We start from the raw sequence: 17,332 nt of genomic DNA on the forward strand, positions 1-17,332 counted from the left end.
CCCAATGGATGGCAAAATAGGTTCAAGGGATCATGTGATTACCCCTCTCCTATTACACTGTTGACTCATTTTATTTGGTTTTAAATGATGTTTGCTCAATCAAATGTTTTGGTATAATAATTCACATTAATTGAAACAAAGGATTTGGACAGGTGGATGTGGAAAATGTTTCCTCTTGTGGGATAACCTAAAACTAGGCATGACCACTTAGGACAGATGAGGTGATATATTTTCTCTCATAGGGTTGCAAGTCTTCCTGAACTCTTTCAAAGGCCAGTTGAAGCAATGTATTTGAAGATTTTTAAGGCAGTAATGGATAAGTATTTGATAAGCAAGGGGAGTGAAAAATTACTTTGGTAACTGGAGCTGAGCAGCGAATTGAATCAGAGAAGATCTTAGCATATGGTGAAATAGGGCCATGGGTCACTCGTTCCTAACTCACGTGTACATTTGTATGAACCTGCCTTTCTTAGCTTCGCAATGTCTTGACTGGCCTTGAAAAATAATGTTAATTTTTAATAATAAAAATTATAAAGGAAAATAATAGCTGGCTAACAATAATAACACCCCAGTTTATGAGTGGAAATAATGCTAATTTATACATGAAAGAAATTTTGGACGTAGTAACAAAGACTGCTTGGAACTTCTATGAGTTTTGTGATGATTTTTCAAGTTAAGAGGAACAGCAGTAGGTAAAAATATATTTCATCACTATAACTACCATTCTTAAACTAACAACACACATCAAATTTGCTGGTGAACGCAGCAGGCCAGGCAGCATCTCTAGGAAGAGGTACAGTCGACGTTTCAGGCCCAGACCCTTCGTCAGGACTAACTGAAGGAAAAGTTAGTAAAAGATTTGAAAGTGGGAGGGGGAGGGGAGATCCAAAATGATAGGAGAAGGTAGGAGGGGGAGGGATGGAGCCAAGAGCTGGACAGGTGATTGGCAAAGGGGATATGAGAGGATCATGGGACAGGAGGTCCGGGGAGTAAGACAAGGAGGGGGGGAAACCAGAGGATGGGCAAGGGGTATAGTCAGAGGGACAGAGGGAGAAAAAGGAGAGTGAGAGAAAGAATGTGTGTATAAAAATAAATAACGGATGGGGTACGAGGGGGAGGTGGGGCATTAGCGGAAGTTAGAGAAGTCGATGTTCATGCCACCAGGTTGGAGGCTACCCAGACGGAGTATAAAGTGTTGTTCCTCCAACCTGAGTGTGGCTTCATCTTTACAGTAGAGGAGGCCATGGATAGACATGTCAGAATGGGAACGGGATGTGTAAGTTGCTGGTGAACGCAGCAGGCCAGGCAGCATCTCTAGGAAGAGGTACAGTCGACGTTTCAGGCCGAGACCCTTCGTCAGGACTTCTTAAACTATATTGATTCATCAACCTTTATCAATTCAATACTTTCAATCCTTCCATTCAAACTCTTTTATTCTATAATTCCCGTTTTCATTTGCATCAGCTAAATGTGGGAGCCAGTAACCATGCCACTTAGCAAAAATTATGTACGATCAAGGAAATTTATGGTCTACATCAGCTATATACAAACCAATCTAGAAAAGGTAATCTACGATCATCTAAACGACATCATGATCAGTATAGGAAACACATTATCTTTCAGTATCTGGACTGATAGTTGCTACAGTATCATTTGTTAACAGGGAATGTCTAGACTAGATATTGCACAATTCAGGAGTCAGGATAGATTGAGTTGAATTTCGTAGCTTTATGCCCTGTGTTCACTAAATTGATCTGCTCCAATCAGCAATATTGAGAAAATAATATTCTTGTCACACAACAGGAATTCTGCAGATGCTGGAAATTCATGCAACACACATCAAAGTTGCTGGTGAACGCAGCAGGCCAGGCAGCATCTGTAGGAAGAGGTGCAGTCGACGTTTCAGGCCGAGACCCTTCGTCAGGACTAACTGAAGGAAGAGTGAGTAAGGGATTTGAAAGTTGGAGGGGCAGAGGGAGATCCAAAATGATAGGAGAAGACAGGAGGGGGAGGGATAGAGCCAAGAGCTGGACAGGTGATAGGCAAAAGGGGATACGAGAGGATCATGGGACAGGAGGTCCAGGAAGAAACTCACTTCCTTCAGTTAGTCCTGACGAAGGGTCTCGGCCTGAAACGTCGACTGCTCCTCTTCCTACAGATGCTGCCTGGCCTGCTGTGTTCACCAACAACTTTGATGTGTGTTGCTTGGATTTCCAGCATCTGCAGAATTCCTGTTGTTTGCATTTAAATTCACTACTGCGAAGCCTCTTCCGGTGATGCATACACTGAAGAAGTTTAGATCCTCTCTTTGAAACCCCCCCCCCACTTGTCTTTCTTCCCGGACCTCCTGTCTCATGATCCCCTCGTATCCCCTTTTGCCTATCACCTGTCCAGCTCTTGGCTCTATCCCTCCCCCTCCTGTCTTCTCCTATCATTTTGGATCTCCCCCTCTCCCTCCAACTTTCAAATCCCTTACTCACTCTTCCTTCAGTTAGTCCTGACGAAGGGTCTCGGCCTGAAACGTCGACTGCACCTCTTCCTACAGATGCTTTGGTAGGGTTTTGGTTACGTAGGTCTGTTGTACACATTGAAGAGCTAGAGGAAATAGTGTTGTATGGGTGAATCCACTCTTTTTTTGTAACACACATACACTGCTCTTTATGGAAACTTATTTAAACCACTCAACTCTGATATTGCTACCCTCCTACTCCCTCAATCTCATCCATGCTCTTAGTTGGCCTTGTTCTCTCAGTGTTCTCACACTAAAGGTTATGATTGCTGGTCAGATCACAGACTTTCGTCCACATATTCATACCCTCCTCCAGAGCTACCACCTTGATAATCTGCAGAAAAGACATGTCCTTCCTTAGTAGCTTCACAATTTAACACTTATTTCCAATTTCATCTCCTCTGGCTCTTAACTTCTGTTACTGTCAGTACTCAACTTTACCAATAGGTCTTCTCTGACAAAGGCAGCAAATGGCTGTTAGATTTGCTCCCTTGCAGCTCCAGCTGATCCAACACCAGCTACTCTGGTTTCATCCCACATCCTAAAGGGATTATACAGATTGGTAGATTTGTTGGCCACAGCACAAAGGCAGTAATGTAGCAGAATCTGGAAAAGCTGACGAGGAAATAAAATAGGTTTAGAGTAGTGTATTTAGTGTATGATTAACACAAGTTAGTGCTTGATAGTTTGTGCAAAGCAATGGTCCAAGGGACCTGTTTCCATGTTGTGTGACTATAATTAAATTCACTCACTTTCATTGTTTTCCTGGTTTCTATTTTAACTTACTTATCGCAGAACTTGACCCTACAATAACAACTAGTAACCATGCCTTTGAAAACAAAAATGCCTATAATTCAAAGGACTTAATAGAGAACAAGATTTGCTCATGCTTGCTCAATTAAACTTAACCTCGACTGATTATTCCTGCTCAGTTCCAACAGCATTTTGTATGTACTACTCCAGATTTCCAACATCTGCAGAATCTCACCTGTTTAATCAGAATAGGCTTATTATTATCACATGTACCAAAATACAATGAGTCTTGTCTTGCATACTGTTCCTACAGCGCTAAAGCTATAAATTGCAGTGCACATAAACAATGAAATGCAATATCATAAAGAGGCAGATTGTGAGGTTGAGTCTATCTTATACAAGAGGTTCATTCAAGAGTCTGATAACAGCAGGACAGAAGTGTAGTTGAGGCAAACAACAGGAATTCTGCAGATGCTGGAAATTCAAGCAACATACATCAAAGTTGCTGGTGAACGCAGCAGGCCAAGCAGCATCTATAGGAAGAGGTGCAGTCGACGTTTCAGGCCGAGACCCTGCGAGGCCTGAAACGTCGACTGCACCTCTTCCTATAGATGCTGCTTGGCCTGCTGCGTTCACCAGCAACTTTGAGGTAGTTGAGGCATGTACCTTCTGCCCAATGGGAGAGTGAGAAGGTAGAACGTCTCGGAGGGTGAGATCATTGATTATGCTGGCTACTATATTGAGGCAGCAAGTGCAGGCAGAATCCATGGAGGGAAAGCAGGTTTCCATGATATGCTGCGTTGTGTGCATAACTTTATGTTTTCTTGAAGTTACAGGCAGAGCAGTTGCCATACTATGGCATGATGCATTAATAAAAATTGCTAAGGGTCAATGGGGCCATTCCAAATTTCTTCAACTCAACAAAATCCTCCAAGTTCTGAGAAAGAACAATCAAACTCTTTCAAGCCAACATCCCCTGCACTGAGGCTGGTGTTGGAAAGGACACGTTGTTCAGATGCCCAAACTAACTTTTCAAAATCAACGTTCAATTCCAAGCTCGACATCGGAGAAGACTACTGGGCAAACAGAAAAAGGCCCAAGAAATTGCTCAAAACCCTTGATAAAATGAAGCGGCAACCCCCACTGACTCCTGGGAACCTCTGGCTGGCTCACAGCCTGCTGTTGTTTCCTAACCGGCTCTATCATTGTGTGTTACGTAAGGTGCAAGGCATAAGACCACAGTCACCCTACAGAAGATAGTAAAAGCCGCCAAGAGGATCACCAGCAGGGTCTCCCTCCATATTTACCGGGAGCGACTGTGTACAAAGAGCCCGAAAAGGATCCCCACCACCCATCCCACAATCTCTTTGACCCACTACCGTCAGGAAGGAGGTACAGGAGCATCAGGAATAGGGCTGCGGGACTGGGTAAAAGTTTCTTCCCTCAGGCTGCTACAACCGAGATGTTGTCACTAGGACAGTCAGATGACAATAGAGAACTTGAACATGAACCATATAAAATGGAGGAGGAAGACTCGGGGTGCCACTAGGAACGCCGATCCATGCATACAGAAGCCACAGGAAAGGGACTTACCGGCCCACAAACTCATCCCTAACCCCATCGTCCAACTACTACATAGCCTAGGGTATCGACATTTGTTTCAACATTCCTCACAAAACCCGAGGTGTAATCCAGTACCCTCCACCACCCCCTTCCACCAGCAGCCCGCCCGCGAAAGCAAGAGCCGCCCGCCCGTGACGTCATCGCGCTCCGTGATTGGCCGCCGCTTGGGCATCGGCCTCCATTTTGTGCACTGGTTTTTATTTCGCCTGCGTCACAGGAACGGAGCGTGTGTGTAGGTAATGTCGGGAGGTCTGGCCGTTATCGGGGGGCAGAGGGAGCGAGGGTGGGCTCACCGGTGGTTGGATGTTTTGTCGATGCGAACAGAGAAACAGATCTTCGGTGAGGGCCTTCCTCTCCACCTTCTCGGGAACGCAGGCGGGAGGGTCGGCCTCCGGGACTTCGGGCGCTCAGCGACTGCGTTCAGATGTTGTCCCATCACCAAATGGCCCAATGAATGGTGGTGGTGGGGCATCTAACTGGGAATGGGAAATGCTGTTTTTATGTCCAGTTTTTTCGGTGGGGGAGGTGGTTGGAGGTGGCGGTTTTAACCGTTTCTCATGTTGTGGCTTACTTACTGCTGATGAACCACAATAAGGCGCAGTACCTTGTGGAGGCTCGGGCTGGCCAGGTGCAACCCTCCCCCCCCCCCCCCGCCAACCGCCACTAAAAGTCAGAAGAAGAATCCCCTCTCCCAAGTTTGCTCGATTCCTTTCCGAGAGAGTCAGGCAGCATAGAAACGAGCCTTCGGCCCACAATAAATACAATAATTCTGCATGATTTTTACCGAGAACGATTTCATTCTGGGCACATTCCTTTTTGCTCCCGGAATCAACGCTTGCCTACGCGCTGAGGGCAATGGATAGTGTCCATTTGAACCTCTTAACTCGCACCTCTGCGATGTGTAAAGGAACTCGTGGTCGCAGACAATGTGAAGGCAAGGCATAAGCTCTGGAGACTTGGATTGCTGGAGCTGTAGGCAGTAGTTCGTACTACTTTGCCTTTGAGTTGAGTGCGGACGTTCATGCATTTCAGCAGTTTGATATAATTGAGTTTGGATTTGAGACCTTATGACACAGCAGCTAATGTCCAATGATTGCTCCTCAGGCTAGTGGATATGTAATTTGATCGTGGGTTTTCGTTCCAACAGCATGCTATTGTTTTTTTTTCAAGCCAGATTGTTACACGTAAAGGTATTGGAACTTTGTCATGGTCGTCTTTGTCTGGTTGCTCACGTCATAAAAAAGTACTCGAGGACCCATCTGACCCAAGCAGCTAAATCCTTCTGATTCCTCTGTTAATTAGGAACCAAGCATCTTTGTACTTGGTTTGTAAAAGCATTGCTTTCTAATGCCTACTGGCCGTAATTTCACACATTCCTCCATTGATACTCAATTTGACACTGCTGTCAACTGTACTAAGTTCTATTGTCTTCTTCCAGTCCTTCCTGAGGTGTATGGAGGAATTTAAGGTTGGGGGGGGGTTATATGGGAGGCAGCGTTTAAGGGTCGGCACCACACTGTGCTGTACTATTCTATGTTCCTGGCCCAGTTTCCTTTTTAGGAGTATGCTGCTGCATGACAGCCTGAGCTCCTTTCCCATACTACTGGTTTCAATAACACGTACCCTCTGTGTTATTGTATTTACTAACTGCTCTCTATCTACATTTTAAGCACTGGCTAACTGGAATAAGAATAACCCTCAAGCTTTTTTTGTTGTTCATTTGATTACAACTGTCTAGTCATTTTGTCTTTGATATAGTTCTTTGGGTCTTAATGCCAAAGCTGTGTTATTTTTCATTCCTTTAAGCCATAACAACCTATTAGGAATGGTCACAACTAATCTGTAAAGAAGACCTACCTAATTGATCATGCAACATACATCAAAGTTGCTGGTGAACGCAGCAGGCCAAGCAGCATCTATAGGAAGAGGCGCAGTCGACGTTTCAGGCCGAGACCCTTCGTCCTGAAGGGTCTCGGCCTGAAACGTCGACTGCGCCTCTTCCTATAGATGCTGCTTGGCCTGCTGCGTTCACCAGCAACTTTGATGTATGTTGCTTGAATTTCCAGCATCTGCAGAATTCCTGTTGTTTACATTTAATTGATCATGCAAGTTTTTTTTTGTAACATCACTTTATATTGGATTTTCTCACTGGAGATAGTTTCCATCTACCAATCAGCTACTTCTGGATCATTTTAATCTCAATTTCTACTCGATTTTTGATTGTCATGGTAATTAAGGTGTACTTTATGTAACTTTTTTTGTTATGAATGATATGACTCCGTTTTGATTATAAAGCAGCTTGTTTTTTGCTCCACTGAAAGTAATGTCACAGTAGATCTGATTTGGTCTGCATTCAACTTTCAAACTACTTTGTAGTGATTATTTTTTTCTTTGGAATATTATCAGATACAATGAGCTGCCGTGTATTCATTGGTCGATTAAGCCCTCATGCCAGAGAGAGAGATGTGGAGAAATTCTTCAAAGGATATGGGCGAATAAAAGAAATTGATCTGAAAAATGGGTTTGGGTTCGTGGTAAGATTGCTTTTCAGTTGATTTTTTTTTAAAAAACAACTTAAGTATATTAATTTGTGCTTCAATCATTGCAAAATATGAAAACTAATACTGATACTGTTCCTAGGAATTTGAGGATCACAGGGATGCAGATGATGCTGTTTATGAACTGGATGGTAAAGAACTGTGTAGTGAAAGGTAAAAGAAAACTGCCCTGAATATTATTTTCTTTTTTATTTAACATTACAATGAGTTGAGTTTGACGAAAAATTTTTCTGCAGAGTTACGGTTGAACATGCAAGAGCACGACCTAGAGGAGGGCGTGGAGGAGGGCGATACCAGGGTCGCTTTAGCCCACGGCGCCCACGTAGCGAGGCAAGGTAAGACTGTCTTAGATGAACAGCATATTTTCTATTTATACACATTGATGGTTTATAAAGACAATCCAATGAGAAATTGAGTGTCCTCATTCTCAACTTGGGAAGAGTAGCAACTGATATGCTTTAAATAAAGTTACAGAGGCATGGTTGAGGGAATAAGAATGATGCCAAGAATATGATGACCTATGTATGAGGAAAGTCTGGGCCTCCAAAAAAGGCATACAAACAACCTCAATTCACACTCCAAGTATGAAAAAATATTGATTGGAGAACAAAACTAGTGGTCATTATTATAAAATAGAAATCCAATACTTGTTATTTTTATCTACCCAATGATTGAGAATATGGAGCTCATTGCCTCAGTGTTGAAACAAATAGATGCACTTATGTGGCAGACATGAGGAAACTAATCAAGGTTCCAGTGCTAGGAGGAGGTTTTAGTACAGCATGTGCTGGTTTAGCTGAATGGCCAAGATTGAATATTCTACTAATTTGCTGTTTTCATTTTAAAAGAGGGGGGAAAATGCACTGTTCCTAATCTTAGATTTTAGCAAGTCTTATTGGAATGGCTGTTATGACCAGGCTGTGGTGTAACATATTTCTTAAGGAGTTGTGCAAAAGCCAGCCAATTAACTAACATGGTAACTCGGAGTATTTGATCTAGTTGGAGCTGTGCGTGGCAACACAGTTGTGTTGAGGGATAGGGGGTGCCCGTCCTTACCACCTGCCACTGATCTGACAAGTCCAGGATCCAGCTGCACTGGTGTGGGGTGCAGGCCAGGGTCTCTTGAGCTTCTTGCCGAGCCTGGGGGGGATTTATGGTGTTGAATGCTGAACTGTAGAAATAGTACATCTGTATCTTGTAATTAGGCCTTTAAATTTTAAACCTGGAAATCTTCACAGATCTGGATTTCATTTAATGTAATTTGTTTCAGGAATGGACCTCCAGTTCGCACAGACAACAGACTGATAGTTGAGAATTTGTCTTCAAGAGTTAGTTGGCAGGTATGTTGCATATAACTATACTTCCTTAATTCTGTTAATTCATTTGTCATAATTAAAATTTGTTCTGAGATGAAAAATAATGAATCTGACAAATGATCTAATGGTTAGCTGCAAGCAGGAAGTAAAGCAAGTAGGTATGATATTATAAATTGCTGGCGAAGATCTGCATACAGGGTAGCCAAAATCTGCAAAAGCATGCACTGCAAAAATGTAACAAATTTGCCTTGCCTTTGAAATGAGTGGAATTAGTTAATGGTATTACAAAGTTTAATGCAAAATGGGTTTGTGTGTGCATGTGTGTGTTTATGGGGACTTGGAGGAGGAAGGAGGAAGTGGGGTGGTATTAATGTGTATAATGAAAATTCAATTTAATTTTAAGCAAATTGATTGGCACACAAAGGTGCAATTTTTTTAGATGGTGCTGTTATTTATGTTTTCTTCCTAGTGGTATCTTGGATCTTTAGGAAACTGCAAAAACCTCGGCCTGCCTTTTATGTAAAATCTTGTCAGGTGTGCTTGTTTAATACAATTACTCATTCCCACATTTGCCTTTTAACTGTATGTGAAAGTATTCGTAAACATTTATTGTAGTGAAACGAGCCTTTATTGTAGACGTCCTTCAGTTTCCATTTTTCTGAAGCTGATGACTTAATACTTGATTTGATTCCACGGTGAGCACCTGCTCCACAATCCTATGAATCTTAAATAAAGCTGGGTATTTAAAGGACATTTCTGCTTTGGAAATTATTGCACCCAATGCCAATCTTGATGTCGTTTCGGCCATATGCATGTGCCAACTAGAAATTGTTGAATAGTGTCAGGGTTCAACTCTAATGTAGATTAGCATTTTCTTTCTTTATTAATGCGACGAAGGTTGGCTGAAGCCAACCTATTTGAAATCCTCTAATATAGTACTGTTAAGAGCCCATGACTTCCTTTTTGGAAATAGTGGTTGGTCGTTTTTAAATATTAAGGTCAGTGAGGTTCATTTGTGCAGACAATTAGCCAAAGCTAAGCCTGAATTCTTGACTCCTGGAAGGAATGGTAGCAAGGAAAATTGATACAAATATGTACAATATTGAACTTATTAAATAGTCCATTTTCAAGATTTTCATAAGTACTCTAGCTTCAAGAATATTTAACAATGACTCTGTGATTTAAGTAATTTGTCTTTGAAAGCCATTAGTGTGACATTTTTGCTTGGTTCTGTGTTGAATTGTGTACAAACCTTTTAACCAAATATTAAAACCTTTATTTACCAGCCTCTCGTATCGTTGGCCTTGTGACGAGTGACGTTTTCCTAATCGCTCTGGCTTGGTCTCTTGGTGGGCCTAGTTGAATTGCCAGTCCTACGTTTCATTCAGTTGGTGATCTGTATTATGCTGGTCTGACCAACATTGGTGGGCACTAGCTTAAGTGCTCGGGTTCGTTCCTGCGCCTCTGAAAATGCTGGTAACGAATTGTCCTAAAGTCAAAGTGTGAGAGCTGTCTAAACTAAGGTCCTTGATTGAAAGAAATTCGCTAGTAGGTTTGTTTGGAAGCTCGATTTGGAGTGAGTGAGGCGTTCTTGATAACAACACAAGATTTAGCAATTCCTGTTCCCATGGCGCCGCCAAAATCCACCTTTAGGATGGGTGATGTCCGGGAGGGCTCACGTGGAGCAGGTGCTGAAGAGCACTATCGTGTCGTCAGTCGTGATGATACCTCTGCAAGTTCTCTTGCATTTGGCTGGTTGAATAGCCTAGGGAATTGTGCGGGAAGGTAATAAATTTTAATGAATTAGCTTTGGTTTCATTTGTAGTGATTTTATAAAAGACAATGGGTAATGCATGTGATTTTCTAACCTAATTTATTTTATTTTATATAGGATCTGAAGGATTACATGAGACAGGCTGGAGAAGTTACCTTTGCAGATGCACACCGGCACAAAATGAATGAAGGGTGAGTGAAATAAAGGAACTTAGTTTCTGTGTTAGCCAAATTACTGGGTAGCATGAAGAATTTGTAAAATTATATGTGTGAACATAGTTGAACAACATTTTACCAAATGGATCTCAAAAGTAGGAACAAAGTTGCATTTGGTGATGACCACCTGTCAACTATCAGTGAATTTAGATTACACTTTGGCATTAAAGGTACCAACATTTATGCTGCTTGCTTAAAAGATCTTTAAAAGTATTATATTCAAATAGTATTGTAGTTTTTAGCCATAACTTGAGCAGTTTAACATAAGCTGTTTGTTCTGTTTACCTGTTACATTTCGAGTAGAATTTTGTTGAACAATTTTATATTCTTTACGTAGGGTGGTTGAGTTTGCCTCATACAGTGATATGAAGAATGCAATTGATAAACTGTCTGGCACAGAAATAAATGGAAGAAAGATTAGATTGATTGAAGAACCTAAACATCACAGGTAAGTGCTGAACAAGTTTTCACTTATATCAATACCATGTTGACTAGATTTGAACTTACAGAGTGACTTAAAGCAGTTCAATCATAAAATGCTACTGAAGGATGGCATACTTCAATTGATTTTATATTAGTACTGCTGGAGAAATAGGGTGCATGCAAAACTTGTGAAGCTGTTAGTGCAGAGGTAACATCATATTGAAAGCCAGGAAGGAATTGTTCGGTGTTCAGTTGATATTTCAAATAGAGAATCAAATTCAGAATTTTTTTCAATAGTGACTTTCAGGATGTGACATATTTTGAAAACTAGTTCTGCAAGGAATAATCTGGTTGTCAATTGAAATGCCCATTTTTTTTTAGTGACTTTCGCAAAATAGCACTAATTGTTACCGTTTTTCCCTTAGATCTCGCAGCAGGTCACGTTCACGTAGCCGCACGTACTCCAGGTCTCGTAGTCGTTCTCGCTCCAGGAGCCGAAAATCGTACAGTAGGTCAAAGAGTAGAAGCCGCAGTAAATCCCGTTCTCGCAGTAGATCCCGTACCTCGGTCAGAGAACAAAAAGTTCGTTCGCCTTCACCAACCAAATCGCCTGCGTCGTTGGAGCGGCCACGTTCTCAATCTCGCTCGCGTTCTCGGTCGTTGTCAAGGTCACCTTCTGGTGCAAGTGCAGATTAAGCAATGGTGATGGGTATGTTATAACTAATGTGAACGTATACCCAAGTAAATGAAAGTTATAGAAAGTAGTTCATGTTAAAAAAAATATGAAACTTAATTTGTTTGCTTGGGACCAGAGTGCTTGCAATTCTTGAAAGTATGTTTGAATTGTATTGTTTACATATGCAGTCCTTCAAAAAAATTGTGTATGCCCATTTATTCCACCAAAATGTGCAATTAATGAATTTAAAGATGTATCTTGATTTGTATTAAACCACACTTTTCCTTGGATAAATAGTGTATTTCATTACATTATGTTTTTCTTTGAATAAAAGTTGCAAACCTAGTTCATTGAAACTACTCATTTTTCCACTATGTGGATATTTTATTGATATGTCATGGTCTAAGATCTTGAATCTGAAATTTGTTCAGTTCTTCATTTACGAAAAAACTGAAGTCAGTAGTGACTTACCTTCCAAATAGTACTCTATTTTAGGAATGGAGTAGCTAAGAATAATGATTTATAGTCCTCTTGATTTGTTCACAAGTTTAAATGTGTCTTTTTACTATTTTAAACGTTTGAGTGAATTCTTGCCTGTTTGAAGTTGGGGCAGAGTATGTAGTAGATTGGGGTCTGAATTAGTGATCTAAAATGAAGATGGATAAGTGAATATTGACTTTGCCCTATCAGATTGCTGTGTGTTGCGGAAACCTATTTTGGATCATTTAGGCTACTTATAAACAATATTTAGCATGAAACTAAACTCAGGCTGGTTTAAGCTGAAATTTATTCTACATATTTGGGTTGTAAAAAGATTACAAACACAAAAGTAAATCTTTTTTCTTCACTCCAGCTTTGTCACTAAAACTGTGCTCCAGAAGCAGAACTTTAAGATGTCTACAGTCATGGAGAATGTGGCTTCGTTGCAAGAATCTTGTGTGCATGTTACTTTGTTTTATTTTTTAATTCAGCATTAGACCAATCATGTTTGTTATGCCTTTAATGGCAGTTATGGATGCCGGAGCACAGCCACAAATTTGGGCATTGGGCAGGTCTTCCAATGGAGCATATCCTGGAGCAGGAATCAAGTGTCTGATGGAATACTGGGGGGAATGGGACTAGTGCTGTATTCAGCATGTCTGGTAGTGTTGCACACACTGGCCCAATGTGAAAGGTTCAGTGGATGGGTGGATTTGGGGGGGGGAAGAAAGGGATAGGAACTACATATGGAAGGGTTGAAGGGGTAGGTGTTGAGGGGGGAAGGTATGTGCCAATAAGGAGACTGAAGACCCATAATGTTTTAGGAATAGTTTCTCTGCTGTCAGATTTTTGAACTGTCCATGAACACTACCTCATTATTTTGTGTAGTGCTTACTTTTATCTTGCACTGCACTGCTGGCATAAAACATCAGATTTCATGACATGTCCGTGACAATAAGTCTGATCCTGAAGATTTTCGCCCAAAGTTGCTTGATTTGAAAAGGAAGATGTAAATTACTAAACATGGTATTTTTCATAATGCCAGATTTTCAGGAGTGAAGTATTGAACTAGATTTTTATTTAAATCAAATGAACAAAGATTGTAGAAATCAGCTCTCCTATGGGCTTTTTAGTCATAGTCATACTTTATTGATCCCGGGGGAAATTGGTTTTTGTTACAGTTGCACCATAAATAATTAAATAGTAATAAAACCATAAATAGTTAAATAGTAATATGTAAATTATGCCAGGAAATAAGTCCAGGACCAGCCTATTGGCTCAGGGTGTCTGACCCTCCAAGGGAGGAGTTGTAAAGTTTGATGGCCACAGGCAGGAATGACCTCCTATGACGCTCTGTGTGGCATCTTGGTGTAATGAGTCTCTGGCTGAATGTACTCCTGTGCCCAACCAGTACATTATGTAGTGGATGGGAGACATTGTCCAAGATGGCATGCAACTTAGACAGCATCCTCTTTTCAGACACCACCATCAGAGAGTCCAGTTCCATCCCCACAACATCACTGGCCTTACGAATGAGTTTGTTGATTCTGTTGGTGTCTGCTACCCTCAGCCTGCTGCCCCAGCATACAACAGCAAACACGATCGCACTGGCCACCACAGACTCGTAGAACATCCTCAGCATCGTCCGGCAGATGTTAAAGGACCTCAGTCTCCTCAGGAAATAGAGATGGCTCTGACCCTTCTTGTAGACAGCCTCAGTGTTCTTTGACTAGTCCAGTTTATTGTCAATTTGTATCCCCAGGTATTTAATCCTCCATCATGTCCACGTTGACCCCCTGGATGGAAACGGGTCGCCGGTACCTTGGCTCTCCTTGGGTATACCACCAGCTCCTTAGACTTTACTATTTAGAATGTGTTTATAGAGATGTTATTGCAATTTTCTTTGTCTCCAGTAACTACTGTAGCCCAGAAACAGTTCAAATTGAAAAGTAAAGATTAGCTTGGCAGACGAGTAGTGAAGTAACATTGAAGTGGGTAGAGTGGTGAGCTGAAGGGAAATGGTAGACTTTTTTTGATGGCCAAGGTGTGTCAGTGCTGGGGCCTCTTTATAACTAAATGTTTGATGGGAGGCATGGTTATGGTTGCTAAATTTCTGATGGCACATAGGCAATGGTATAGAGAAGTAAGTTGTGTAGTGGATATGAGAAAGAAATTGAACAAGGATTTGATCAATGGGGAATTTCTCTTTGATCTTATAAAATTGATTCTTTGTTTTTTTTTTCCTGACTGTACATGTAGCAATATCACTTCAGTATTTATGAAAGTGAGACTGTCGTGCAATTCAAAAATGTGTCAAAAATATTAGTAATTCAGCTAAAAAAATGCCAATTATGTTTTACTAAGAAACAGAAACAGTGCTCTGCTTTAGAGGGCTGTGAGGTGGTTTCATAACAGCTTCAGCATCTGGATGTGATTATCTCAAGATTTTCTAAGAATGACCAAAGCTAACAGTTTTTATTTGTATATGATCTTTGCATAGAAGATATTCCATGACAATTCATAACAAACTAATTTTACTGAGGGGAAGTTAGACATTTTTGTAAGTGTTTAGTCCTGAGTCGACGGTAAACACTGGTATCATTGTTTATTCCTCACCATCGGCGTTCCCTGACTGCTGAGTTTGTCCAGCATTTTATGCTGTTAGCAATATGCACAAAATGCTGGACGAACTCAGCAAGCCAGGCAGCATCTGAAAAAGAGGAAACAGTTGAAGTTTCGGGCTGCGATTGTGTGGTACTAAAGGCAACTGAAAATATCATTCCTAACATTCCCTGTTATATCTTTGTTAGGTCTCTATGTAATTTGCTGAATCACAGCATGGAAGTGGACAGCTGAGAAGTTCAAAGCAGTATTTGCTGATTTCTTGGGTTGATTATGGCCCAGTAAAGTTATTGCTGATGCCTGCTGGTAACATTGCATTTGTGTTGCCACACCATATTGAGAGTGTGGAGGAATGACAGTTTCGAAAGAAATCTTGACGCTAAACACAAAAACAATATTCTCAATGAGATAGTTTTAGCTCCAGTTTACAGACTGACAAAGTTTCACCAATACCACTCACAGGAGAACACAAACATCAGGCAAGGATGGGAAGATAAAGATAGTGCGTTTTTACTATAAGGAAATGGTACAAATTTAACTCCAAGAATGGTGTAGTTCTCTGTGGTTTACAGTAACAGAATTCAGCTGCTTGTATGGAACACCATGGTTGTATGGCACACACCTAGGTATACTTTGATTTTCAGAAGGCCTTTGACAAGGTGCAGCACATAAGGCTGTTTAAAAAGATTTTTAAAAACCCATGGTATTACAGGAAAGACAACATGGATGCAGAATTGGCAGCAGGCAAAGAGTTGGAATAAAGGAAGCCTTTTCTGGTTGGCTGCTAGTGACCAGTGGTGTTCGTGTTGGGACTGCTTTTAATGTTATACATCAGTGATGTGGATGATGAAATTGTTGGCTTTGTGGCCAAGTCTATAGATGATACAAAGATTAGTGGAGTGGCAGGTAGTGCTGAGGAAGCAGGGAGTCTGCAGAAGGACTTCAATGAAGAGAACGGGCAAAGAAGTGGTAGATGAAACATCAGGAAGTGTATGATCATACACTGGTAGAAGGAACAAGAGCATACTCTATTTTCTAAATGGGTAGAAAATTCAAAAATCTGAGGTGCAAAGAGTAAATTTATTACCAAAGTACATTTGTCACCATATACAACCCTGAGATTCATTTTCTTGCAGCATATTCAATAAATCCATAGTAGAATATTAACTAGAATAGAGCAAATGAAACACCATTTGTCTTGTTCAACCACTGTGCAAACACAATACAAGAAAGAATAAATAAATAAATAAGCAATAAATATTGATGAGATGAAGAGTCCTTGTAAGTGAGTCATAGGTTGTGGGGACATTTCAATGATGGGGTGAGTGAAGTTTACGCCCCCCCCCCCCCCCAGTTCAAGATCCAATAATCAGCTCCTTGGTCTCGCTGACATTGAGTAACAGGTTGTTGTGACACCAAGTGCCAGATTTTCAATCTCTCATATGCTGATTCATCACTACCTTTGATTCGGCCTCCAACATCATCAGCAAATCTGAAAAAGTAATTAGAGCTGTACTTAGCCACACAGTCATAAGTATAAAGCGAGTAGAATAGGGGTCTAAGCATACTGCCTTGTGGTGCACCTGTGCTGATGGAGATTATGGAGAAGATGTTGCCGATCTGAACCAATTTTCAAAACAGGCAATCTACTTTGAGCTTCATCAGAGTAATAGATTACCAGGTAGACAGCAAAAAAACTATTCAAGAACATTTTCAAAGATGTCCTCAACTTGAGACAGTTCAAAATGGAAAAGGTGCATTCAAGATTGCACTGAGCGCCACAGTCTATTTGTTAAGAGCTTACAGAGGCTGTGAAATTACAAGGTGTGCACCATTTCCCAGACTGCCCACCTATCCATCCACAATAAACTCATCAGTCACCACAGCACCCACAAAATGCATGTAAAACCAAGTAACCTTTGACCCAGATGAATTGTAGAAGAATCTTCACAAATACCTAAGAAAGTAGAGATGCCACCATGCTTTCTTAAAAGAGTCTGGGTACCTCAGACAGCAGAAACAAGAAGTTAATAATCTCAGTGAACTCCCAAGAGATTAGGGGAAACGGATGAAAGGGTGTGAGGTATTAAAGGTGGAGTGTTGGGAAGTGAAGAGGACACAGAGGATAACAATGTCTCTGCCCTGGGATGTATTTTTGCACTTTAATGGAAGCAAACAAGCTCCAAAGTGGCATGACAGGATAGATGTTGAGATTATTTCATCAATGGGAGAGTCGCCAACAAAGGGGTATAATTACAGGGTATGGGGACAGCCGTTTAAAACTGAGGTTCATAGGAATTTCTTCTTGCAGAAGGTGGTCAATCTCTGGGCTTCTCTACCTCGGAGTGTTGTGGTGGCCAGATCATCTGATGTTATTTAAAGA

General features: G+C 41.1%; 1 protein-coding gene across 4 annotated transcripts; it reads left to right on the forward strand.

Annotated features, from left to right (window-relative positions):
- Positions 1 to 4,969: 4,969 nt before the first annotated feature.
- LOC134348503 (serine/arginine-rich splicing factor 5-like) lies at positions 4,970 to 12,192 on the forward strand. 4 transcript variants are annotated; one of them, XR_010018437.1, is made up of 9 exons: positions 4,970 to 5,121; positions 7,292 to 7,419; positions 7,526 to 7,596; positions 7,680 to 7,778; positions 8,714 to 8,783; positions 9,229 to 9,293; positions 10,046 to 10,544; positions 10,651 to 10,724; positions 11,086 to 11,150. XR_010018437.1 is itself a non-coding variant. In XM_063051982.1 (8 exons), the coding sequence occupies exons 2-8, from the start codon at positions 7,297 to 7,299 to the stop codon at positions 11,865 to 11,867; spliced, it is 819 nt and encodes a 272-aa protein (XP_062908052.1). In that variant the 5' UTR covers positions 4,994 to 5,121; positions 7,292 to 7,296; the 3' UTR covers positions 11,868 to 12,192. The 4 variants fall into 4 exon arrangements, 2 of the variants coding, with proteins under 2 accessions (XP_062908065.1, XP_062908052.1); XR_010018440.1 differs by lacking the exon at positions 9,229 to 9,293; XM_063051982.1 differs by lacking the exons at positions 9,229 to 9,293; positions 10,046 to 10,544 and adding an exon at positions 11,597 to 12,192 and having other exon boundaries at positions 4,994 to 5,121; positions 11,086 to 11,196.
- Positions 12,193 to 17,332: the final 5,140 nt, after the last annotated feature.

The sequence above is a fragment of the Mobula hypostoma genome, chromosome 1, assembly GCF_963921235.1.
Source record: "Mobula hypostoma chromosome 1, sMobHyp1.1, whole genome shotgun sequence".
Taxonomy (NCBI): Eukaryota; Metazoa; Chordata; class Chondrichthyes; order Myliobatiformes; family Myliobatidae; genus Mobula; species Mobula hypostoma.

Bases quoted from the DNA above. Each gene is read 5' to 3' on its own strand.
- LOC134348503 (XM_063051982.1), top strand. From the start codon at position 7,297: ATGAGCTGCCGTGTATTCATTGGTCGATTAAGCCCTCATGCCAGAGAG. The intron at 7,597-7,679 runs GTAAAAGAAAAC...ATTTTTCTGCAG, and splicing joins AAAGAACTGTGTAGTGAAAG to AGTTACGGTTGAACATGCAA. The intron at 10,725-11,085 runs GTGAGTGAAATA...TTCTTTACGTAG, and splicing joins CGGCACAAAATGAATGAAGG to GGTGGTTGAGTTTGCCTCAT.